The 24,946-nt window shown below is 41.9% G+C and overlaps 4 protein-coding genes across 6 annotated transcripts; 2 read left to right on the top strand and 2 right to left on the bottom strand.

Annotated features, from left to right (window-relative positions):
* The first annotated feature begins 274 nt into the window (after positions 1-274).
* LOC105568489 (vacuolar protein sorting-associated protein 35) lies at positions 275-5,811 on the top strand. 2 transcript variants are annotated; one of them, XM_012024199.1, is made up of 12 exons: positions 275-545; positions 1,441-1,660; positions 1,982-2,105; positions 2,186-2,378; positions 2,447-2,641; positions 2,700-2,783; positions 2,868-3,104; positions 3,739-3,887; positions 3,968-4,454; positions 4,535-4,954; positions 5,032-5,175; positions 5,254-5,811. In XM_012024199.1, exons 1-12 carry the CDS (start codon positions 543-545, stop codon positions 5,431-5,433), a joined length of 2,436 nt encoding a protein of 811 aa, XP_011879589.1. In that variant the 5' UTR covers positions 275-542; the 3' UTR covers positions 5,434-5,811. The 2 variants fall into 2 exon arrangements, with proteins under 2 accessions (XP_011879589.1, XP_011879590.1); XM_012024200.1 differs by having other exon boundaries at positions 276-545; positions 1,462-1,660.
* Positions 5,812-6,359: 548 nt separating this feature from the next.
* On the top strand, positions 6,360-10,101 carry LOC105568490 (tRNA (cytosine(34)-C(5))-methyltransferase). The gene is made up of 10 exons (XM_012024201.1): positions 6,360-6,544; positions 6,742-7,309; positions 7,380-7,542; positions 7,622-7,729; positions 7,806-7,993; positions 8,079-8,223; positions 8,293-8,616; positions 8,689-9,056; positions 9,145-9,312; positions 9,384-10,101. Exons 1-10 carry the CDS (start codon positions 6,479-6,481, stop codon positions 9,494-9,496), a joined length of 2,211 nt encoding a protein of 736 aa, XP_011879591.1. The 5' UTR covers positions 6,360-6,478; the 3' UTR covers positions 9,497-10,101.
* Positions 10,102-10,215: 114 nt separating this feature from the next.
* LOC105568491 (centrosomal protein of 104 kDa) lies at positions 10,216-18,494 on the bottom strand. 2 transcript variants are annotated; one of them, XM_012024203.1, is made up of 15 exons: positions 18,020-18,494; positions 15,127-15,291; positions 14,064-14,275; positions 13,488-13,886; positions 13,210-13,408; positions 12,895-13,042; positions 12,692-12,818; positions 12,400-12,626; positions 12,057-12,326; positions 11,644-11,857; positions 11,401-11,582; positions 11,177-11,322; positions 10,938-11,039; positions 10,733-10,858; positions 10,216-10,567 (listed from the first exon to the last, which is right to left on the bottom strand). In XM_012024203.1, exons 1-15 carry the CDS (start codon positions 18,057-18,059, stop codon positions 10,497-10,499), a joined length of 2,628 nt encoding a protein of 875 aa, XP_011879593.1. In that variant the 5' UTR covers positions 18,060-18,494; the 3' UTR covers positions 10,216-10,496. The 2 variants fall into 2 exon arrangements, with proteins under 2 accessions (XP_011879593.1, XP_011879592.1); XM_012024202.1 differs by having other exon boundaries at positions 11,644-11,875.
* Positions 18,495-19,890: 1,396 nt separating this feature from the next.
* LOC105568492 (probable dolichol-phosphate mannosyltransferase) lies at positions 19,891-21,433 on the bottom strand. Its single transcript, XM_012024204.1, has 4 exons — positions 21,161-21,433; positions 20,836-21,046; positions 20,568-20,758; positions 19,891-20,379 (listed from the first exon to the last, which is right to left on the bottom strand). The coding sequence occupies exons 1-4, from the start codon at positions 21,298-21,300 to the stop codon at positions 20,160-20,162; spliced, it is 762 nt and encodes a 253-aa protein (XP_011879594.1). The 5' UTR covers positions 21,301-21,433; the 3' UTR covers positions 19,891-20,159.
* Positions 21,434-24,946: the final 3,513 nt, after the last annotated feature.

The following is a 24,946-nucleotide window of genomic DNA, read 5'->3' on the forward strand; positions in this document are numbered from 1 at the left end:
TATTTCAAATTTTTACGATTAAAAATTAATCTGAGCCATTACGAGACAATTTATAGAAATGACCTCTAGCTTGTTATCGCCAAGGGGTCACTTCTGTATCTTACAATAACGTGAAAATGCTAAAAGTGAGCGGTTTTGTCTCATTCTAAGAGGACGGTTAGAAAGAAACAAAACTACTCGCTTTTAACATTTTCACACTACGGTGTAAGATACAGAACCCCCAAGTTTCTAGTTTCCCCCCCTTTTTTTACACATATGCTCGCCTCAGTCCGATACGTTTATCGAATTTTACAGGTGTTCCAATCTTTCATTTATTTACATTCAGGTTTGAAAACTTTTAATTGCACGCGCCTTGTAAGCGCGCGACCGCGGAATGCCGCAGGTAAATACCCGTGCCGGTGAACGATTATCCGTCTGATGAAGAATTCCGTGGAACTCTGGCGGAGTCGGGCGTATCTGGTGTCTTGTCAATCGGAGTCCCCGCGAGGCGTATCAGGCGTATGTGCGTCGTCGAGTGATTAGCGCGTTTCCTCCCCAAAAAAATGGTAAGAACAACGGAATTTCGTGAGGCATGTTGGGCAATTTCGCTTGCAAGGCTAAAGACGGTGTTCTGGCAATTCGATTCGTGCGGCGCCGACGATCCCTCGCGAGGAATTAGCCTTGCGTCGTATAGGTTATCCGCCGCAAACGTGTTTGTGGAATCGTTTCGTCGAGGCTTTCGGTAATACAGCAACGAACGCTTGACCCTTTGCTTTCCGTGCGAAAGCAACTTCGCTGTGCCCCTACCTAATCGGCAATGCGCTCTAGAAACATTCTATTTTACACAATAAGCAAATCAAAACGCTTAAAAACTTTGTCTCGACAATGTAACATTTTTCAAACGTATTTAGTGGCTACAAAATAGAATGTTTCTAGACGCAAGGAGCACATTGTGCTTTATGAACAGATCGCTCGTCCCCGTTTGTTCGCCCCTGTTTCGGCAGCGTCCCAGATAGCCAGTGTGCTCAAGCAAAGTGTGGAAATAAAATGCCAGCAACTGACTCTTCGCTAGGAATGCGAATTCAATGTTTGAGTGATTCAAGTACATCTAGCGTAATGTTAACGTATCGTCGTAGTTAAGTGCACAGCTAAAGAGAGAACACATCGAATGGGCATACTGTTAACAAAGAGTTAGCATACGTTGCTTTCAATTTTCTAAGAGATATAAACGTGTTATATCTGTTACGCCTGGCTTGCAAATTTTCCAATTTTCCATTCTTTCATTTCCAACGTCAAATGCTAGCAAACGACAGCGCAATAGACAACGTGGATGCACAGCAAGGTGCTAACATTTTTGTCAGCAATATGGAAGTAACTGGTGTTCACACTGGCTATCTGTCCGTAGTGCATGCTTGAGTTGGATGGCTTACCTAGCATGGTACTACCCGGTGTTCCTGGTAGGTATCTTTGTTTTTCTCGCAGCCAATGACACCCGCTATCACGGGGATGGAGGAGCAAGAGAAGCTGCTGGAAGACGCGATCGGCGTGGTGAAGGTCCAGGCCTTTCAGATGAAGCACTGTCTGGACAAGTCCAAGCTGATGGACGCGCTTAAGCACGCCTCTACCATGTTGGGGGAGCTCAGGACCTCCCTTTTGAGTCCGAAGAGCTATTACGAATTGTGTATCCTTGTCAAATGCCTCGTGACAAAGCTTGAAGCGTATGCAATGTACGCTCCAGCGTAGGGTGCAAAATTTGGAGGGGCGCCTAAGGTCCGGTTTCACCAACGTTGTTTAACTTGAAGCTTAGCTTATTTCGTTCTTTGTCTCTTTTCAACTGTTTCTTTAGAAAGAGACAAACAAATTAAACTAAGATTAAAGTTAAACGACGTTTGGTAAAATCGGACCTAAGCACGTTGCAACGTCACCGAGTGTACTATTCAGTATGAGTATCTGGCTAGGATGTTTGACAAGTGTAAATATTCCTTATAACATTCACTATCAGATATGGCGATCACAGATGAGCTGCGGCACTTGGAACTTTATCTGCTGGACGAGTTTCAAAAGGGGAGAAAAGTTACGGATCTCTACGAATTGGTACAGTACGTTGGCAATATTGTGCCCAGACTGTACGTATCTGCCTTGCGATTCTGTGCATTGATTATTTTTACATTGAAAAACCAGATCATTTCAACGATTGATATTTCAGCTACTTACTCATCACCGTCGGTCTCGTCTATATCAAGACAACGCCCGGCTTGAAGAGAGACCTTTTGAGAGATCTCGTGGAGATGTGCAGGGGCGTTCAGCATCCACTGCGCGGTTTGTTCTTAAGGAATTATTTGTTGCAATGCACGAGGAACATCCTGCCGGACGTTACCGAGGACGACGAAGACGGGACTGTACGTATCTCGCAAATCGCAAAGTTTCTCCCCCGTGTGCGCAATAATTCTCGTAATTTTATTTTCAGGTTCGCGATAGCATAGACTTCGTTCTGATGAATTTCGCGGAGATGAACAAATTGTGGGTACGTATGCAACATCAAGGTCACAGTAGGGATAAAGAAAGGAGAGAGAGGGAAAGGGAGGAGCTTCGAATTCTCGTCGGGACGAATCTTGTGCGACTTAGCCAACTGGAATCTGTAACGTTGGATAAATACAAGAAGGTGCGCATTTTCCCTCCATTTTTTAACTGGATTTTGTCAAATATTACCCTGCTTTTAGCTTGTCTTACCAGGGATCTTGGAGCAAGTGGTTAGTTGCAGGGACGCCATAGCACAGGAGTATCTTATGGAGTGTATAATTCAAGTAAATCTTTTTATATGCCACAGATGTTGTATTTTAGATATAACAGCGATAACAAAAATTAACTGTTTTCTCTCGCCCGTCTAGGTCTTTCCCGATGAATTTCATTTACAAACGTTAAACGCATTTCTCAAGTCCTGCGCGGAATTGCAAAATGGAGTAAATGTTAAAAACATAATTATATCGCTGATCGATCGACTCGCAGCCTTCAGTCAACGATCCGACGGCGTTGGAGGGCCAGGAAGTCCCAACCAAGTGCCAGGCATTCCACAAGACGTCAAACTGTTTGACGTATTTAGTGACCAGATTGCAACTATCATACAGGTATCAGTTAATTTGAATAAATTTCATTGTTGAGCGTCACGAGCGTGGTGCAGAGAAAACGTGCGCTGCTTAGTAAATAAATGAACGTACGCCACCTCTCCGAGAGAAGTGGCAACCACCGAGGGTATTCTGCCACATACATATACCCCTTTAAGTGTGGCAATCGTGGCGCAGAGGATTGTGCGCTGGTCTGGTAATCCAAAGATTCAGGTTCAAAACCAAGCAAAACATTATTGGTTTTTCGTTCGATCGCCACGTAGCGAAGTGGATATAGAGAGAAAGAGGTGTTATAAGAGGGTTTGGGCACGTTCCTTCGTTCCTTGCCTTGTAGCCCTAAGGGGAATCAATAAATGTATTTAAATATACCCCTTTAGCCCTCCAGGTCGGAGGTTTCCTTCGGTAAGGTTAGCAGCCTACCGAAGATGAAGTAAAACCAAATGCTCAAAGTATCAGAGAAGGCTATTCGATGATTAGACAGTTACTGCACAATGTTTGATAATTATACCATGATATCAAGAACATTCCTTAGTTTACTCGTTAGTTTAAGTCTGAGAATAGTCACAAAACAATACGTTATTAATTAAAGCGTACTTAATTCATCTTGTGTATTTGTATAAAATTTTGTTTTTTATAGACGAGACAAGATATGCCTCCCGAAGATATCGTGTCCCTTCAAGTGGCGCTCATAAACTTAGCACATAAGTGTTATCCTGATCGTGTAGATTATGTAGATAAGGTTTTGTTTACTACAGTCCAAATATTCCAGAAACAAAATGTCGATAAGTGAGTATAGCTTATTAGACATGTTAAGTAATTAAGTTTGCACTGTACATTACATGTGAATATGCATAATTTTTCCCCAGGTTGGAGTATAATAGCGCCGTTTCAAGAGAACTAGTTAGATTAATGAAAATTCCCGTAGATAATTATAAGAATATATTAACTGTGCTTAAGCTCGAACACTACGCGCCACTCTTGGATTATTTCGACTACGAGGGCCGGAAATCATTAGCTATATACATAATAACTAATATTTTGGATAACGAAACATTGATACCGACGCAAGAGCAAGTGGACGCGGTGCTCTTCATGGTATCCTCCTTGGTCCAAGATCAACCGGATCAACCCAATATAGAGGAAGATCCTGAAGACTTTGCCGAGGAACAGGGATTGCTTGGAAGACTAATACATCACTTCAAATCAGAAACGCCAGACCAGCAATATATGATATTAAGTGCTGCAAGGAAGCATTTCAGTGCTGGCGGTAACAAAAGAATAAAGTTCACTCTGCCTCCCATAGTTTTCCAAAGTTATCAATTGGCTTTTACATACAAAGCATTGAAAGATCAGGTTTGTAGCTTGTACATCTTAGTAAGATAAAGTCATTGGAACAATGATAAAACCAATGTTCCTTCCTTTTTTTCTTTCAGGATGATATGTGGCAGAAAAAGTGTCAAAAAATTTTTCAATTCTGCCATACGACTATCACAGCGCTCATGAAGGCTGAATTAGCCGAACTACCCTTAAGATTGTTTCTGCAAGGCGCGATAGCGATCGGCGAGATTCGTTTCGATAATTTCGAAATGGTCGCTTACGAATTCATGAGCCAAGCGTTCTCGATATACGAGGATGAGATAAGCGACTCGAAGGCACAGCTCGCGGCGATCACCTTGATCATCGCCACGTTCGAGCAAATGAGTTGCTTTGGTGAGGAGAACGCAGAGCCTGTGCGCAATCAGTGCGCATTATACGCCAGCAAATTATTGAGGAAGCCCGATCAATGCAGAGGAGTCGCCACTTGTTCGCACATATTTTGGTCCGGAAAATCTTTGGCTACGGGCGGAAAAGAGGTAAATATAAACCTAGTACTGATCACACGAAGTACACGTCGAAGTAATTTGTACGAGAGACACAATACAATTTTCAGATGCAAGAAGGCGGTAAAGTATTGGACTGCTTGAAGAAAGGTATTAGGATAGCGAGCCAGTGCATGGACACGTCTGTGCAGGTGCAACTGTACGTGGAGCTTCTGAATCATTACATTTACTTCTACGAAAAAGGAAACACGGCTGTAAGATCACACAGTAGCATGTTAACTTACCTATTATTTTGTTTGCGCTGCCACTTTCTAAATTGATCTTTGTTTCAGGTGACCGTGCAAATATTGAATCAAGTGATTGCGAAAATTCGAGAGGAGCTTCCCAATCTGGAAGCTAGCGAGGAAACTGATCAAATACAGAAACATTTAGCAAATACGTTAGAACACTTGAGAAATAGGATGGAATCGCCAGACTCCGATGGACTCTCCTACCAAGGCCTGGTCCTTTAACAGTGCGGAATTGCGTTGTAATTTTGTAAATAAAACATTTCTATAATATAGATAATATAGGTCGGTTGCACCAACAATAGTTAACATTGTTTTCGATTGACTTAATTTTCGTTCTGCGCAGACAAGATTCTAAATTAGAAGCGAGAAATGAGTCGCTAACTCGGGATCAATTATCGCGATTGTTGTTGCAACACGGAGATCAATAGTCGTGAGATTATTTCTTAACTGGATAGATGTTTAAATTATATTCAATTGCCTACACACGAAATGATTCGTTAATGACGTATCAAGCGTACATATTAAATTTAATAGAATTGTATGTATACTTGTTTTAATAAAGATTTATTACATACACCTGCCGGGCTTCCGCGGTGAAAATTCACGTTTGAATTCGTCGCGTGTTTAAATATTACGTTTCTATATAAATATACATATGTTTTTTAATATCTGTCTACACGTCCTGCGCGTAAGCGAAGAGAGATTCCAATGGGCCAGAGTTGCAAGCGCCAAATGAAAAGTAACCATCAGAGACTCAATCATGAATCTTTTCTTCTAATGTAAACTCGTGAAAATTTTAATTGAAATTTTAGTGCTACCTTCTTACCAGTTATGTTCTCCTTTTTCGATTTTTCGCGAAATAATCCTCGGAAATTCAGATTCTAGGAATTTCAGATAGTGCCACACCTCTTTGTCGATCATGTTTTCCTAATACTTTGCCAGTTTTCGAGATTAACGGTTTTCGCGATTTGAAGTTTGAAATATTCAGAATTTTAAAAAATTCTTGGAATGTTAAGAATGTTAGATAAAACGACCTCTTTGCCGATCATGTTCTCCTAATACTTCGTCCTAATTTTCGCGATTTGAAGTTTAAAATTGTCGGAATTTTAATTCTTGGAATTTTAGATAGGGCGGCCTCTTTGCCGATCATTGTAACGCACTAGTCCAGTTATAAAGACAGCACGTGTCACGTGTTTGCGGTGGCGAGCTAGTCATCTTGCGTGGTTATTAGCGTTAACTAGTCGAAAGCACGTACTTTAACGGAGAAATGGGTAAAGGTCGAAAGAACAAGCCGAAGAAGAACTTCGCCGAGAAGCGCCGTGAGAAACAAAAGGTACGATTATCCATTGATACTGGAGATGAAAGATCTATAAGAGGTTATGGTTTACGTTTACCAGAGAACAATACGATACGGTAGTATGTTTGTACACATTTGTGCCTTCTTTGAAACAACACGTTCCATTTGTCCTTATCTGATTTAATATTCGGTGATAGTGCGAGTGCTCTTTAACATGTCATCGATATTCGTAGAAAAAAGACGAGTGGGACAGTACTCCTCACAGAAGCTACGCGGAAATCATTCGGGAGAACAAGGACTTTGAGAATTACTACAAGACGCAGGGAATAGTGCCGGAAGACAAATGGGACGCTTTCATCAGCACTATGAGGACCAATCTGCCAGTTGCTTTCCGCATTACCGGCTCGAAGGCCGAGGCTAAGGCCTTGTTGGAAATAATCAAAGGTGACTTCTTCAAGGGGATCCTGAACGCAAATCTGGACGGCGATAAGGAGGACGCTGGCGGTCAAGCCAAGACTATATTGCACAGTTTACCCTTTTATCCCGAGCAACTAGCTTGGCAGTTGCAATTAACTAGGAAAGACATCCGACGATCCGAGGCGTACTTTAGGCTGCACAATTTCCTCATTGCCGAAACTAACAATGGCAGCATCAGCAGGCAGGAGGTGGTCAGCATGGTTCCCCCTTTGGTCCTAGATGTTAAACCTGCACACAAAGTTCTCGATATGTGCGCGGCGCCAGGATCAAAGACTGCGCAACTTATAGAGATGATACATGCCGACGAGGGAAACGTTCCTCCAGGTAGTTGATCAACTGTACTATGAAAGCGAATAAGCGTAGTGCGAATGTTGACATGTAAATTTTGTCGCAGAGGGTTTCGTAATAGCTAATGACGTTGACAACAATCGATGCTACATGTTGGTGCATCAAGCTAAGAGACTGAACAGCCCAAACATTCTTATTACCAACCACGATTCGTCGATTATGCCAAACTTTATGATTACGGGACCAGATGGTACAAAGGATGTATTGAAGTAGGAGTTTAAACTTTACGACATTCAAATAATTATCTTCACACCGAGCATTCTCATGTAAGCTTTGTTTCTTTGATAGATTTGACAGGATACTCGCGGATGTTCCGTGTAGCGGTGACGGCACTATGCGAAAGAATCCAGATATCTGGTGCAAATGGAGTCCTGCCAATGGCAGCAATCTTCATGGGTACAAATTAACACAATTTGTTGTAGAATTATGTAAATAATAATGTAGAAAATATTAATTTTGAAATATTTTATAGGATTCAGTACAGAATAGCAAAGCGTGGCTTAGAATTACTAGCGGTTGGAGGGAGGATGGTGTACTCCACATGTTCACTAAACCCCATTGAAAATGAAGCGGTGCTTCACAGGCTTCTTCGTGAGACTGGAGATTCAGTACAATTGGTTGATTGTAGAGATTTAGTGCCAGGATTAGTATGCGATCCTGGTTAGTTTTAAGCAAAATGTAAAATATGTCTATGATATTTGCGAGTCTTTAAAGATATATGTACAATGGTCTATTTTGAAATTAGGTGTCACACATTGGAAACCGGCATCTAAAAATTTACAATATTACGATAGCTGGGATGACGTTCCAGAACAATGGCAGACACAAGTACGGCCGAAAATGTTTCCTCCAGAAGCAAACGAAGCCTCCAAGTTTCATCTTGAACGTTGGTAAATATCACAAATAAATTAAGAAGTAAAAACATATATCTGTGGATTATATGTTCACTAATTTTATAGCATGAGAATATTGCCACATCATCAAGATACTGGAGGTTTTTTCGTGGCAGTGTTGGAGAAGATAAAATCTTTACCATGGGAAGCTGAAACTTGTGTATTAAATCAAAACGTACAGGATGCAGCTGATAATGAAAACAAGGATGAACACGGTCTTCAAGAAGAAGCTTCACAAGATGCAAAGTTTTCAGAAAACGGAAAAAGAATATTAGAAGAAGAAAAGAAGTCACGGGAATCGCAGAAAAAGCGAAGAAGGATTGTCGGTTACAGAGAAGATCCATTTGTCTTCTTCAAAGACGAAACTGAAGACGTGTGGCAGTCTATTAAGTGAGTTCCGGTTTTGTTCTTCCCTTGTACTATTTAATACTGCTTTTCACATATCATTCGATACGTTTTCAGAGATTTTTACGGTATATCTGACGCTCTAAATCCACGTTGTCTATTAGTAAGATGTCACGAAGGGAAAAAGAAAAATATTTATTTCACGTCTCCGGCAATCCGTGACATAGTGATATCAAATGAGAATAAAGTGAAATTTATAAACACTGGCGTCAAAACATTCGTGCGGTGCGACAATAAAAATATGAATTGCGCCTTCCGACTTGCTCAAGAAGGGATGCATAGTATCATTCGCTATATAAGTGATGGCAGGAAGCTTCAGGTCTCGAAAGAAGATTTGATAATGCTTTTACAAAGTGACGATCCACACACGCCACCTGAAATTGTAAAATTAAATTCAGACACTCAGGAACGGCTCAAGGAATTTGGTAAATATATCAGTGCATTTCTTTGCTTCTTTATACTTTTTTACACGATAATTTATAAATATTACTTGAAAAATATGTTTAATTTAAGCAACTGGAAGTTGTATACTTTTATACAAAGAAGAGAAGACTGACAATCTAAATCGCCTAAATCTCCAGTTGGTAGGGTGGAGGGGAATAATGTCTCTTAGGGCATACGTGCCTACTTGCGACGCAATTCATTATTTACGGCTATTAGGAGCGGATTGCTCTAAATTTGGTATGTTGCTTGTAATAATGTTGTACTATCATAAAAGAATATATCCTATTGTTTACATTGTAATTCTACAGAGATAAATAAATTCGAGGAAAATCGCGCGGCAATTGGTCTCGCTGCAGTAGCCGAGGACGACAACGGTGATGTTAAAACTAAAATTGAAAATGAAAGTAAAACTGAAGATTAATGGAAAAGTTGCAACGAAGAACAAGGATAGCATACAAAGGATTGATGACCACAGAGATATCAATTGAAACATAATGAATTGACTTATTCGTTACGATATAAATAAGACTCTTAACTTTTTAAATTTCCTACACATATATATATATATATATAATATATATATATATATACCTGTATCTTTTATTTGATGGAAATTTTTCAATCCGATCTGATAATTAAGTATTGATATTGACAAGTAAATTATACTATAAACGAAAAGAAAAAAAAGATTTTCTGGGATAAAAATATCGACGATGGAGCGATAAAATGGTTATTTTTACTGCCCATTTTCTATGAAATAACTACTTTATGAAATTACATGCGTAATCTAATGGTTTTTGAGCGGTAAAGAGCTCTCCATTTCCTAATGCCTATTGGACGCATCTCGCCATAATGTATAATATAGTACAAATTTTCATTATAAATATGGCCGGATGCAAGGAATCATTAATCCTGAAATGATTGATGTTTTTGTAACATCTAATATCACTGCCTTTAATAATTGATGCACTCCTGCATTTCCTTGAATATTGTGCAACAACGATAAAACGAATGAGACCTGTTAACAACTTCTAATATCTTTCATCTTAACCAAGTCATATCTTCCACATGATTCCGCAAACTAGCTTAATTAATAATCGTGTCACCTATATATATATATATATATATATATATATATATATATATATATATATATATATATATATATATATATATATAGGTGACGCTATATAGATAAGGATTTTCAACTTACAAATAAATCCGCTCTATATGAATCTCTACTAATAAAGGATGGGTTCTGCTATAAAAAATCATTTCAATGTAGTTACAAATATGAAAAAACGTTGGACAGTTCATATATAACATATATATAAATTATAAAATAAAATAAATAAGGCTCAAAATCCTCTTCTCTAAGACTTATCGAATTCCTCCATTGGCTTCGAGGTTGTTGCCTGATGCTAGTAATCCCTACCCGTCGGTGATGTTAATTTGCCGCTGAGATTTTGCGAATTAGACGGTGATTTTGAACCTAGAATCGTATGGAAATTTTGCGTTTCGTTAAAATTAAAACATAGTTTATTTTACTATCCTAAAGCTCTCTTATGCTCTCATAAAAACTTTACATAGGATTCTTCCTAGATTTATTACAAATAGTTTGAATAATTTATCTTTTATCAAGGAAATTGTAACTTACAGCTTTTCCCGATCTTGTTTCGTGGATTATTTACACACGGATGTTCCCCCATGAGGTGTTCCCTCCATTTGTTTTGATTGACCAAAGCTGAACATAGGGGACACCGTTCATACCCCTCTATAGGTTCTAAAATAAAAATGAAGATTTAAATTCCTGCTTCACTCGATCTCTATTATCACATCGTATCGGAAAGATAAAATAGTACTTGTGCATTTTTTGTCTTGTCTATGATTCTCGAACGCATTTTCATGCACCGCCTGTTTGCACGTGTCGCATTTTACATAATTACTCCTCATGTCGCATTCATCTGTAAAAAAAATTGATCACATCTAATATATAATTTCGATAGATATAAAGTTATCAATTTGATCATACGCTCTCAATTATGTAAAAGAATATTTTCGTGTATTATAAATTAAACGTATTAAATTCTCATGTACTCACTTAACAAATGCAGGTTCAAATAAGAAATTTCTACGACTTGCTTACACGCTTCACATTTCGTTAACATAGGGCACGTTCTCCAGTAATGTATGTTCAGACCTTCCTCGGAGTACACTTGACCCTTCGACAGGCAAAATATGCACATTCTGCAAAGTACGCGCAAACAAATATTAGGATTCTCCATATCTTTTGCGACTGATGAATTTAATTCGCACTGTACGCACTTATCTCCCTTATGATCGATACTATTTTCGGACGGAGACGTGATACTCGTTGAACTTCCGGTACTCACGACCGGGCTCGATCTCGAGGGTGACTTGGTTAAATTAGTAACATTATTTTCCGTAGATCTAGTTCGCGTAGGCGTCGTCGTTGCTTTATGGGTGGATTCGGCTTCCTTCTTTCTCTGCAATCATTCGCACATGTAATTACGAATCTCCATTTTACGTATCCGAGTAATCGCGTACCTGAAGATCGATCAAATCAAATTCATGGAAGAGCTGGCGATACAGCAGGTTCCGTCGTGTTATGTCATCGTCAGGCGGCAATTGCTTTCGCACCAGTCTGGGATTGACCTTGTACACCAACACGAGGATCCTCTCGGAGACCTTTCGCACCGCCTCAGCCGGGTGGTGCAGACCGGAAGAACCTAATTCGGATAATGTCCGACAAGTCAGCCCGCTACAACAGTTACAATACCTTATCAGAGTAATTGCGTTTTAAGAACACAGAGTCTGGCTTGAGGAAGGACCTCTGCGGGTCGATTAGACGGGAGTCAGAAGGACTGCGTTTCGACGGCAGAGGTCCGATACTCCTCAAAACATTTGGTAAACATGCCTCATGCAAGTTCGAGCGTCCTGAGACTATCGTTCAGAATCACCTTTGTTTCTCCGTGGAGATGCCGTGGCTCAGTATCAATTGCTCCACCATCTCCAGTCTGCTCAGAGCAAGCCTCTGATGTGTGCTGCTGCTGACAGGTCTGGTCAGGTGTACCGGTATTATGTGCAACTCCCGCACGCATTTGCAGTCTGCCATGCTGAGGATTGTGTGCACTGCCATATTGTGTATCCTCGGAGTGGTGTCTCCGGACTTTGTCAGAAGTTCTGGTAGCAGACGTTCGACGCTTCTGGCGATCTCAGTTGAAGACACTCTAAACAAGTCGTCAGTTAAATGCTGAGCCTCGGAATGTAGGAACAGTGTTTGTACGTTGAGAAGAGGATTACCTGTCCGCGGCGAACTCGGCGAAGAAAATTCGGATGAGCTGCGCGGCCAAGCTGTACACGCTGAAGACTTTGTCCCTCAGAGCCCTGTGCAACAATAGAATCGCCGCCCTGGCCGTTTTGTTCGGAGAATGTTTCGAAGCCGCCGAATCGAACGTCTTCAATTCCTCCTTCAGTAGCATCAGTCCCTCCTCCTTATCCGTGAATTGTTTCGAGTAGAACTTTTCCACCTGCGTGCGTTTACCGTTATATCACTTGTCCTGTATCCGAGCTTTGCAAACAACTTTGTCGTTACCATCTCCATCCCGAAAACTGTGATAGGTAACGCCGCTTGTTTCTTCTCCCTGTCGTTGAGTTTTGAGGTAACTTTTATGTCTGCGCTGTCCAAGTGACACTCCCTCGTAAACTCGTTTGTGTGCGAACTAAACGTGAATACCGACGAAAGTTTATTAAAGAGTTTCGATAGAGTTATGATATTTTAACGTTGCGCTGTCTTACTGCCTTAGAGCGGGGATGGTCCTTTCTTCGTAGGCTTCGTAACTCGATCGAAGAGCCGGGCCCGCCGACTTAGTTTTCCGCCTATTTAGGGATCCCTTGTTACAGCTCTGCTTCTCGAGGACACCATTTGTAGGGTTGTCGGTTACCTCTGAGAAGTGCGAAAATTTGACGTTACGTAAATATCTAAAAATTCGAAGAATCTAAATCGCGTCAAGATCAAGAGGCACCATACCCAGCGAGAAATGACTCGTCGATTGAATCGACATCGTTTCGACAAATCATTTCTCCCTGAGTGTATCCCTCGACAGATTATACCGGGACTGTTGGTCTTCTGACGTAATGGCGACACGGGTGGTTGATGTGCGGGGCCAATTGGCGATACAGCACCGTCGCGACTAGGTGGAATGAGTCTCGGTGGAGATGTCGCGTCGTCGGGCAACGTCGCTGTGTTCGAGTTGTCGGTCGACGTCGGCTCCTTGTCCGCCGCACTCGACAGATTATTCTTCTCCACAGGCTGCATCATTTTTTTAACAACTTGACGATCATTATCATCACTTATTAGAAGCCTCGAAGAAGTTGCAAACGCTACTCACCCCATGGATCTCGAGCAGATTGTGTATCTCCAACGATTGATAGACCTGCTGTCTGTACTGCTGAGCCTGCGCCTTTTTAGCCTTGGCTTTATCGTAATCCTCCAGGGCTATGGCGTACTTCTTCTCCAACTCGTACTTGCCCAGGCGCTCGCCCGCTTTCCTCAGATTCTCCATGGCCACCTTCAATTTCGAGGCGTACTCGAATCTCTCTTCTTCCACCGCCAGCAACTTCTTCATTTCCATTTGCCTTATGATTTTCGCCACTTCCCGGTCGACGTACATCTCGAACGCCAAATCGTCGTAAGGCGAGTTGTAATGCGGATTGTACGGGGCGTCTCCTTGTCCGGTTAATTCCTGGCCATAAGGCTCGCCAAGTATATTTATGGCTATAAGGCCAACCTAATAGAGAAATAAAACTTTGTCTAAAACTTTTAATAAATTTATCCGTACGCTAATTTAATCATCTCAAATTTAACTTTTATCTTGTTAAACTCATTTCATTCAAACTTGTCGGGCTACATATTTACTTCAGTTTTTATTAAAACTCTATAAAATTAATCAATGAGCCTCGCGTACCTGACAGTAGGTGTTGTGCGCATTACTGTGCGGTTTGTGTAGCCTGAGCTTCAGCGACAACGCTTCCGTTTCCGGGAGAGCCACGCTTTTCAGCTCCCTGCTCTTGTAAAGGGTCGACGCATTGTCGGACAGCGTGATGTAGCCCAGGTAACTGAAGTCCGTCGAAGCGGATGCATTTTCCTCCCTCGATGTCCAGATCTCCAGCTTCTCGGCTACAATCAAAGCAAACGTAGCAGTTTACATTCCTCGCGGAAATTGCATCGGAATGGTATTTCACCGGAAGATCTACGTCTGCCCGTAAATTTATTATATCGAAAACTGGAACACAATTCTCTTGCCGCCCGGTACGTTTTCATTTCCGACGGAATAGCCGGAGGATGAAGAAGAGGAGACGATGTAGCCCCGGGGAATCAAGGTAGGCTCGTTAATTCGATTACCATTGTCGGCAAATTGCTTTTCAGTCGTAATGTCGTTTTAACGGACAATAATGCTTTCAACTGCACTGAAGGAAAACTGGTCCTCCTTCACAGTTATTTTTTTATTACATTTATAACGTGACGTGAATAGTGATTAACATTTTTAACATTTATGCCTATTTTGTGTTTCAAGCATTTTATTAACTTACTTTCAAGTTAATAAATAGAACTAGAGGAAAGTCCTCTATTATGAAATAGGATTCTAATATGAGATAGTAGGTTTTTAACGTCCAAATTTAATTACAAGTCTGTTTTTGCAACGATTACACGACCCAACAATCAATTTTCCACTAAACAGATTTCGCTCCAAGGGCAATAAATTCATAGTGGAACCAACAGATGATGTCTATTAATTCAGCAGAAACTCCGCTATATCATATTAGGAGCCTATGTCATAATAGGGGACTTTCCTCTATATAATAAATATATACATATAAGTTAATAAAAGTGTAATTTCTGATTCTATTTTTTAAATATCAGTTTTTCATTGACGTAACTATTAATAATTTCCCTATAAATTGTCACATTTTTGGAAGATAAGTTTAAGTGCAGTTTGAGTAGCGTAGCCTCTTAAAATTTTCACTCACGTATGAGGTACTGATGCGCCAAGACCTGTATTCTCGTAAGCTTTGTGGGCCCGTGAAGTCGCAGAATCAGTTCCTGAGGATACACGCAGTTTCTCGCGCTCTGCCAACCTCTCACTGTCGGCCCGTGGACGTTAAGCTCTAACGACGAGTGCCTATCCTCCTCGCCTTGAAAATACATTTCAGAAACCGAATGAAACCCAAAGCTTACAATTAGTCCCATCTACTACGCTAAAAGAAACATTATTCTGAAGCTCTTTTCCATTTTGTTGCAATTTCAAATGAATATGTCTTCATGCGTCTTCGTTAAACGACGCTGAAAATTATTTTCACGATTAAAACGACAAAACCGCTGCGGTATAATTGAGGAATTTGGTGAGAGAACAGTTTAAGCCTGTTTAAGTTTTCGTAAAAATTTTATTCCTTCGAAGTTCGGGAAACTCGCGTGTTTATATTGATCACAGATTCCAAGTGCACATTTTATAGATATTGATCTGCTGAATACAATTATGAAGCTTCTAGCTTAGCTTTTGTAGCATACGAAAAACTTGGTCGACTCGAGTCGCTCTTCCACTAAACTCCTCAATTTTATTAGCTTTTCTGATAGCGTGCGAGTAAATAAATTGCAAGCCGAGGGGCAAACCATTGAGGGCATTGTAGTGTATGGATTTCGGGCATTACTGAGCATTGCTACACGGAAAATGTTCTCTTAAAATTTATCCTGAAAATCATATGATCGTGGGACAACAAATTTATGAGAGTTTTTTGAAAGTTTACCGTATATTTTTCTAACAAAATGTATAATATGTGTAATTACCAGTGAAATGTACGGTGAAATTTCAGCAAACTCTCACAAAATTCTTTGAAAGGCCGCGTTGTCCCACGATTGTACAATTTTCGGGATAAATTTCAAAAGAAAATTTTCTTCGTGTAGGCATTTTTTGGGCATTAGTGGGTGTTATTTAGCCTCGCTTGGGCATTATAAAGAATCTAAAAAAATATAAAAGATAAGGCAAGATAAAATAAGATAGTAAGGCAAAGTAATGCCCACTGGGCATTAGTAGGCATTGTGTACGTGATTTTGGTCAGCGGTTTAGCCCTCGTTGCAAGCTAACTCGGATTAATAATCGCGATGTAATATACCAACATTCTTCAAATGCCTACACCCGCGAGTCCCTTCCGTCGAGACGTCAATCGAAAGTCAAATGTCGAGCGAGCACGCTCGTGCAAGTTCTTACTATACGTTACTTAATTATTGACGCACGTGGTTACATGTGGCGTTGGATATTACTTAATGCTCAGATACTTTTCTCCCCCGATCGCAGTTGCATGTACATTTTCATTCACGATCCGCGGTACTCGCGGTATTCCGCGTGCGCTTCCGCGAAACCCTGGCGAAAACTTTAAGTGAGAGACGATGTTTATATATATTTATGAAGAGTTTCTTCAATAGTTGCATTGTTTATGAAGAGTTTTATTGATGGTTACACCGTTTGGAAGTACGTTTCAAACACCTGGTTAATTCTTTACTGACAATAACATTGTACAAACTCGTAGAAAACTATAATGTAGAGACCCATAGTCAGAGACTGGCCGTAAGGGAGTTCGTCAAATTCCTGCGAGTGAGAGAGAAACATAGGCTATCTCACTCGCAGGAATTTGACGAACTCCCTTATGGCCAGTCTCTGATTACAGGGTCTCTACTATATAATGTAAACGTTTGACATTGTATCATTAAACGCAATTCGAACGTTTGTAACCGTGAACATAAACAACTCCATGTTAAAATTTATATCCCGCAAACAATTCAATAAATGTTTTACAACTCAAATAGAACATTGACTCAACATTTAAACAAACTTCTTATAAGCACATTATTTTCGTCAGGGAAGGTGGGATCGGTCCTCGACGTCTCGTCGTGCAGGGGCCCTTCAGAGGGGAAGCGTCTCGGGGGGGTAAAGGCCCGTCGTCACGCGATATCGCGGCACGATTTACGACTTCGCGGAACGCGCCGCTCCGAGCCGTGCCAGGCCCTCGCTCCCTCAATTCACTACGTCGTTGATGCATTTTTTATTAAAAAGTTACCCCGCGGCTACGGCACGGATTATTGCTCCCGTCGCGTCGACCAGGCCGCGGACACGTGCACCTCGTCGCGAGCCGCGGGGGTGCCGCACGTCTCGCGGCGGAAATCGATGTTCCCGAATGACAGGAGCGCGAAAACGCAGCGAGATCTCTTCGCTCCTGTCACTCGGGATTTGGAAATGATCCAAGAGCCGCGCGGGTCGCAGGACTTTCAGAGCGCGATGTAAATCTGGAGAACATTTGAGAAATTGCCTATCCCGAGCTGTAGATTCTATCAGCTGGACCGTAACCAGCTTTAATTGATGATCTTCGGGAACGGCCTCGAATCACTCGCGTCATCTTGGTTACCGCGACACCGCGCGACGAGCAACCGCCGCACCGTCCAGAACCTAAGCCGGAACGCTAAGGCCCGGTCTACAATGAGTCGTTAGTCGTTAGTCAGAAGTCGCAACTATATGTTGATCCTTTTCCTTTCTGGGTGGAAGAAAAAGGACCGACATATAGTTCCGACTTCTGACTAACGACTAACAACTCATTGTAGACCGGGCCTAAACCCAGCGAGAAGTGACTCGTCAATCGATGTCGAAACGATGCCCAGCCGAATCGACGTTGAATTTGACAGTGTTGATGTCGAATCATTTCTCGCTGGGAAGCAGTCGGGCTAATCACTGCCCAACGAGACTCTCCACCGAGTCCTGCTTTTCGTTGGGAAAATCTCGGTTCTCGCAATATCCAGCCACTTCCGCGGCGCCGTCGCTCGAGGTTCGCGCGCGTTTCGCTTCGGCAATCGTGGAGGCCTGTGTGGCCGCCTTACTCGTGGCGTAGACGACGTTGAATCCGACTTTCCTGGGCATGTTGCGCAGGGGTTGCTGGTCGTCGCGGGAAAAGCGGTGGCCGACGATCAACGGCTTCGAAGTGTCGCGCACGGAAACATGCGCGAGCGGGGAGGAACGGAGAGGCACGTCGAAATCTAAAAAGGCACAGCCATCCGCAAGCTCGATAAAGGGGGAGCTTGGCAAGTTTCACCCCGGCGCGCAGGACGCCCCACTCGCGCGTCCAGCCGCGGCGAAGCTTGCGACAGAACTGCTCCGCACTCGCCTCCGTCTCTCTCCGCTCTAGCGGCTCGACGGATTTTCCTGGCGAGGAGGCATGCGTGCCTTCGTGAATGTTGCGACGCGGTTTTGCACGCGCTGCCGCGGCCGGCGCCGCGAGGTTGCCATGGAGCCGATGCGGATTTCCGCGAATAACCGAACACGCGTTCTCGGGGTTGGGAGGGGAATCGGAAATCGGAAGCTTGCGAATTTACTTTCCGCCGTCGTTGAGGGATGAACGAATCGATCTTCGCTTCTTCCCGCTTGTCTATTTTAGATTCCGCGAGGGGCAAATCGGAATTAAACGCGAGTTTCGCGGTCGCGTATGAAAATACATTTCTTGATTAAAATTACGAATAGCTGTATATTCTCTTTCAATCTTCATATTCGATATCTTAGCCGCCCCGCCGAGCGATATTTCTATTCGATCTAGAAAATTTTTAACGCCCGAGCTTTTGATTTCGAAGGAAATAACTCGGGCTGACGGGAACTAATATTTTTGTTTTTTATTTGGAATTTTTGGAATTTATTTGGATTATTTGGAAACGTCGCTCGTTAAGGCAGTTCATTCTTTTTGGTAGAAATTGGAATTTTTCTCGGGAAAACGTGGCGTGAATTAATCGCGAACGCTACGGTAAGATTTGAGAATCCCCGATAAATTATGAAGAATCTACCGTTTGCTTACTAACATAAATGCCGATATTCTCTGCTGTTGTAGTCTACTCGCGTCTTGCATGTTACTCGAGTCGGCTCATAGCAGAGAAATATAGACTGTAACTTCGTAATGGATCAATAAATGGAGGCTGCGTGACGTCAGAGGGTGCGGCGAGGGTGGACGAGCCCACGGGAAGCGTCGTATACGCATGCTCCTCTGCGTCGTTCACGGCCACGTGTAGACGCACGTGTCATCTTGAGGCAACTTTCATTGGCCTTCGCGCGAAAATCATAGGCTTCCATACACTCCTAGACTGCGGCCTTCGAGCTGAAAAGTGAGGCAGAAGTTCCGCCATGTCATGCTAGGTAAATAAAATAGATGCGTGCACATAGACATAATAAGAATAGACTGAGCGTCCCCTACCTCTTCCGTGTTGAGAACGTGTACAAACTTTAGAACGAGATAGCTGATAGTTGAGTCGTCGCCTCACCTCTATCTAGTAAAGTAGTGGGTAAGAGAAGAGCAAGGGGAATGACAGAGGGCGACCACTCAAAGTATGTTGTCTCTTTCTAAAGTTTGTACACTGCTTCAGCCAAACACGCAGTCTATATGTTATACGTCTATGTGTGTACTTCGGTCTGTCAGTGACACACGTGTCGACGCAGCAGTCTAGTAGTATTATAGTATAACTAGGTCTACTCTCTGTCGGACCCTTTGCGGTTCCAATTACGTGATATTCCGCCATAAACCCGGACAGGATTCAGCGACACATGTGTGTATACGTACTCATCGAAGCCACACTACTACATATACAACTTTAATGTATTGTGCAATTGTGTAATTGTATTTGTTCGTATTGCTTGAAACTTTCAAAAATTTCTGAAACAGGATAAATTGGAGAAAGAGAAGATTTAGAGTACAAAAAGTACAAGCAAAAAGTGATTTTTTAACAATTTATCTTAAGATGTTTTGAATATATACACATACACAATCTTTTTTGATAAACATTCATATTACAATGGTTTTCCATACGTCTTTAAGTCGTCTTTTAAACATACATATCTGAAAGACGACTTAAAGATGTCATTTAGACATACGTGTTCTTTGGATAAGTAGTACAAAATCTTTAAATGCATTTGGCTAGCTGTCCAAATAATTAAATTTGATCTGAAAGAATAATTTTTTTCTTATCCTACAGATCTTTCCTATTACGTGGTAGCGAAAAGATACAGAAGGCCCTTGGCGAACTGAAAAATTTCTGAACCACCCAACTTGGATTGACCATAGACTCTGTCGACGAATGTGATTGGCACTTCCCCTATTGTATAATTTAACTGTCTAGCTCTGACTATCATCTCCATTTGGAATACATATCCTTTGGATACACAACACTGTATCAGCTTTTCCAATACATCCTTTTTGTAAAGCCTAAAATTATAAAATCTCGTGTTAGAGAATACATTAGTCTCTTGCGTAATCAGATTTGTTCGTGTTACTTGAAACTTTCACAGATTTCTGAAACGGGATAAATTGGAGAAAGAGAAAGCGAAGATACCAAGTACAAAAAGTACAAGTAACACAGATTCTGTTATACAAGTTTGTAAAAATCTCATCACCTAAAACTACCAGTTAAATCACTTGCGCCAGGTCTCAATAGAATCTGAGTTACAAAATTTGCAGTCCTACTGATTAATTTCCTTTTGAAATCCCAGCCGTAAACACCACCGCCCTGCGCATATCTCGTACCGCTGACTACATCCAGGTTGAGATACCGCTGTAACTCGACCATTTTTGGAATAAATTTGGGCTGAAAAAGAAAAGATCTTTTTTACAGACTCACCTATCATTCGTACCTTTCTATTTGTTCATAAACGCAATGCATACGTGATGAGATAAATCAGCGTCCATGATAATGATAAAATTTCCGGTTGCATATGTAATCCCGTGCATGTAAGCAGTCCCTAGTCCTAATTTCTTTTCTCTGGGCTTCAAGATTATCTTGTCGTCGCCGTAGACGCGTTGCAGTTGCTTCGCCATGTCCAGGGTCCCGTCTGGAGAACCGTCGTCTATCACAATAATTTCGTAGGAAAGCTCGCTGTAACATTAAGGATTATTGCTTAATAAGATGTTCAGCTTAAGGTTAATAGTTTTCATTTTATTTCACTAATTCTACATAAACTCTGACTGGTTATAGGTTAGGTCTAGTTACCTCTCCTCCATATACTTCACGATAAGCCATATTATTATCGGTAAATTCTCTACTTCATTGTAAGTGGGAAGCAAAATCGAATACTTGTCATTCTTGCACAAATCCTTTATGGCGCTCTTCGTCTTCTCCTTATTTACCATTTTGACGCAGCTGTTTATAAACGAACTGACGTGCCGCAGGAAACACGAGACGAATCTCGTATCTCGTACTCGTACTATCGTCCACGTCCTCGTCTCGACAATAGAGGTTTCTTTCTGCTTGGAATGAATCTGGAGAGATGAGCCTAAAGTCACTAGATAAGAAAACTTTAGATGAGCCAGACGTGTGCTGCCATCCAGCGGAATGTCTAGCAAATACTTTCTACTAATCAACAAGGAATACTTATGGCCGATTTTTTCACTTCCCGATAAAATTATCCGGAGGTTAATCTCAAGTTTTGGCCAATCACGTGCATGGATCTGGTAGTTATCTCCCGTTTAACTTTAGCCGTAACATAACTGGATGTGAAGAAATCGGGCATTAGGGCAACTTTCACCAAGCTCCGGTTAACCCAACCGGTCTAGTAACATGCAGGATTGCAACCGAATCTGATATATTTTCTCAGATTCTCATCAGATTTCTCATCAGATTACTAGACCGGTTGGGTTAACCGGAGCTTGGTGAAAGTTGCCCTTAGCAGGAATTTTTGACGCGTTGGATTCGTCGGAAATTTTCTTCCAACCAATCCAACGCGTCAGAAATTCTATTCCCTGTTCCTGTTGGCTGTTGCCTGGCATTGTGTGATAGGCTTTAAAAGCCCGTATCAGACTACGGATTGAGATTGGGATTAGATTGAAATTTAACCAATCAGAATAAAGCCCGTATCAGACTACGGATTGGGATTGGGATTAGATTGAAATTTAACCAATCACAGTAAAGTTTACTAAGCTCAAGTTCAGTAACTTTTACTCTGATTGGTCAAATTTCAATCTAATCCCAATCTCAATCCGTAGTCTGATACGGGCTTTACTCTGATTGGTTAAATTTCAGTCTAATCCCAATCTCAATCCGTAGTCTGATACGGGCTTTACTGTGATTGGTTAAATTTCAATCTAATCCCAATCCCAATCCGTCATCTGATACGGGCTTTACTCACTTTCGTCATTTTTACCCAATCTGAGAACCGTAATCGACCCTCTGATCTCATGTATGAATCGCGCTAGATATCTGTCTCGCCGACTAACCGAGCATCGATGGCGAATCACGGCGATTCAGCGATCACACGACGATATTGATCACATAATTATTCGCAGAGAGCGATCGTGGCTTCTTTCTGTACTTGTCGCGACACGTATCAAGAAAGAATAATACGATATGTGAAGCGGCGCGGGCAAAACCGCGACTCGATTGACTGTCGCCCACGTGACTAAAGCCCACTGCAGACGATGCTATTTTTTCTGCTGGATTGCTAGCGATTTAGTAAATTACTATCATTGCACCACTCAGCATTCAGGATTCCTAGTAATTAACTAAAAAGTTGCAAGCAATCCAGCAGGAAAAATAACATTGTCTGCAACGGGCTTCAGGGCGTTCATCGGTAAATCGATTTTCTATGTCTTTGCTTCAAATTTGGACCATATGCTATTAATAGTGTTATCTATATGCCTGCTCAATTTTACAAACCGTGTCCGTACCAAAATCGAGATATTCAGTATCAAAGTTACTGATCGTATAGTATACGCGAAACGTGTTCTGGAGGGATATTTTAATGTATTGTGACAGAAATTGTTTATATATTTTGCTAAAAAACTAATCTATGATGCATAATAATATTAGAAATGATATATTACAAGGTAGGGATACGTTGCCGTACCGTTTATGCGTAATTGTAATTCGAAATTCTCCATCTGACGATATTTCGAAGCGTGTCGACCAATGCATTTACAAAGGCATTGTTCGATCTTCGTTTTTCACAAAGCGTGCTAGTGTACGTGTCTAATTTACGCAAAAAGTCGCGAAGTAGGGAGACGGTCGCGCTATACGGAAAGAAAACCGAACGTGGGCGAAGAGTTTTGGCTACGATTACAGCCGACACACGTCCTTAATTTTGCGTATGGCGTGATCATGTTTCGTCGAGCCCAAAAAACCGAGCATCGATTCCAAGAAATGACGCAGCGCTATAGAACGAATGTTGTAAACACCTCGGTCGAAAGCCGAGCGCCGGTTTCCAAGAAATGACGTACCTCGTAAACACCTCGGTCGAAAACAGTCTATCGTGCCGAATCAGTTGGCGCGAGTCAGTCGAACAAGTCGGTTATTCCCGCGCCGCTCTGCATATCTCATTATTTCTTGACATGCGTTCGCGACAAGTGCGGGAAGAAACCGCGAGTGCTCTCTGCGTATAATTATTGATCGATGCTATCGCGTGATTGCTGATTCCCCGCGATTTGTCATCGATGATCGACGATTAGTCGGCAACACAGATATTTAGCGCGATTCACACGAGATTTATACATCCAAGAATCCAGGCACTAGCCAACTTGAAATTACTTCTTCATTACGATAATTACGGACGATAATTGCTTCTTTAATTGATGCTCGTATTCGTACACATCTTGTATCGCATGGAATCTCTCGTTGCTTCGAGTATAACTTGTTGGCTGTTTCTAGGTTGAAAGCGCGAAATAATAAATGAAATATTATATCGACTACATTAATTAGCATATATCGATTATTATTTAATTATAGTTAATGGCCTAGTTTACATCGATCACTTAGTACGCGTATCAAATAGTAAATAACTAGTAAATCAGTTTAATCATTGGCTGATCAGCTCAAATACACTACTTGATACGCGTATCAAGTGCACGATGTAAACTAGACCATTATACGTTTTACGGAATTTATATACATATAAATGAAAATACATTGACTTTAGACGTTGAATTTTTTATTCTTTTTTGACGATTGCACCTTGATTAACTATTAACTCAGTTGCGTTTATTGTACGGTGTCGATTTTAAAATGTATAATTTTTGTATGATGCTCCTGTACTTATAATCATGCGCATTATGCATGAAACCGAACGCACTCCATATTTATACGCGTACGCATGCAATTCGAACAGACCTGTGATTACATGAGATGGGCTCGCTGCATGATCTTGACATTGCACGATCAATGCTTGAAAGCTCGCTGCCTGATTGGCCGCTGCTTTCACGTTTGAAAGTTGCAACCGTTATGAATCTAGCGAACGTTCAGTTGTTGGACGCGGAGAAAATGTCGGTCGGGCGCGAGAATCCGCTCCGCGTTTCCGTCGATTTCGGCTCGCCGAGAGGGCGAGCCCCGTGTCCGGGGTGTCGTGAGTGAGTGGCGCGTTCGCAAGCTCGTTTGTGGCGCTCAAGCAGCCGCCGGGAGACGCGTGCCGGGAAATCTCGGTCGTCGTGAGTGAGCCATAGTCGCCATCGGCCGCTCCGCGGCTACTCGGAAGTTCGGTTGTCGCGTCTCGCATGCCTCAAACCGCCGAAAAAGTAGAGAGTGCACCGCGAACGGGAGTGTCGAGTGTCGCGAGCGTGTGTCTCGAGAGTGAATTTCATCCGTCGCGAGTGTTAAGTCGCCGATGCGGCTTACAGAGTAAAATTGGTGATACTGTGTGTGATATCGTATACAATGCGATATATATATATGATAGTGCATATTCTATTGTGAGGTGTTAAGTGAGTTGTGACCAATTGGGATTACTTCGCGGGAGCAACTCAACAACCGATCCAACGAGGGACCACATGACGGAGTCACATGACGGAATCA

The sequence above is a fragment of the Vollenhovia emeryi genome, unplaced genomic scaffold (assembly GCF_000949405.1).
Source record: "Vollenhovia emeryi isolate VEMERY1.0 unplaced genomic scaffold, V.emery_V1.0 DF939129.1, whole genome shotgun sequence".
Lineage (NCBI taxonomy): Eukaryota > Metazoa > Arthropoda > Insecta > Hymenoptera > Formicidae > Vollenhovia > Vollenhovia emeryi.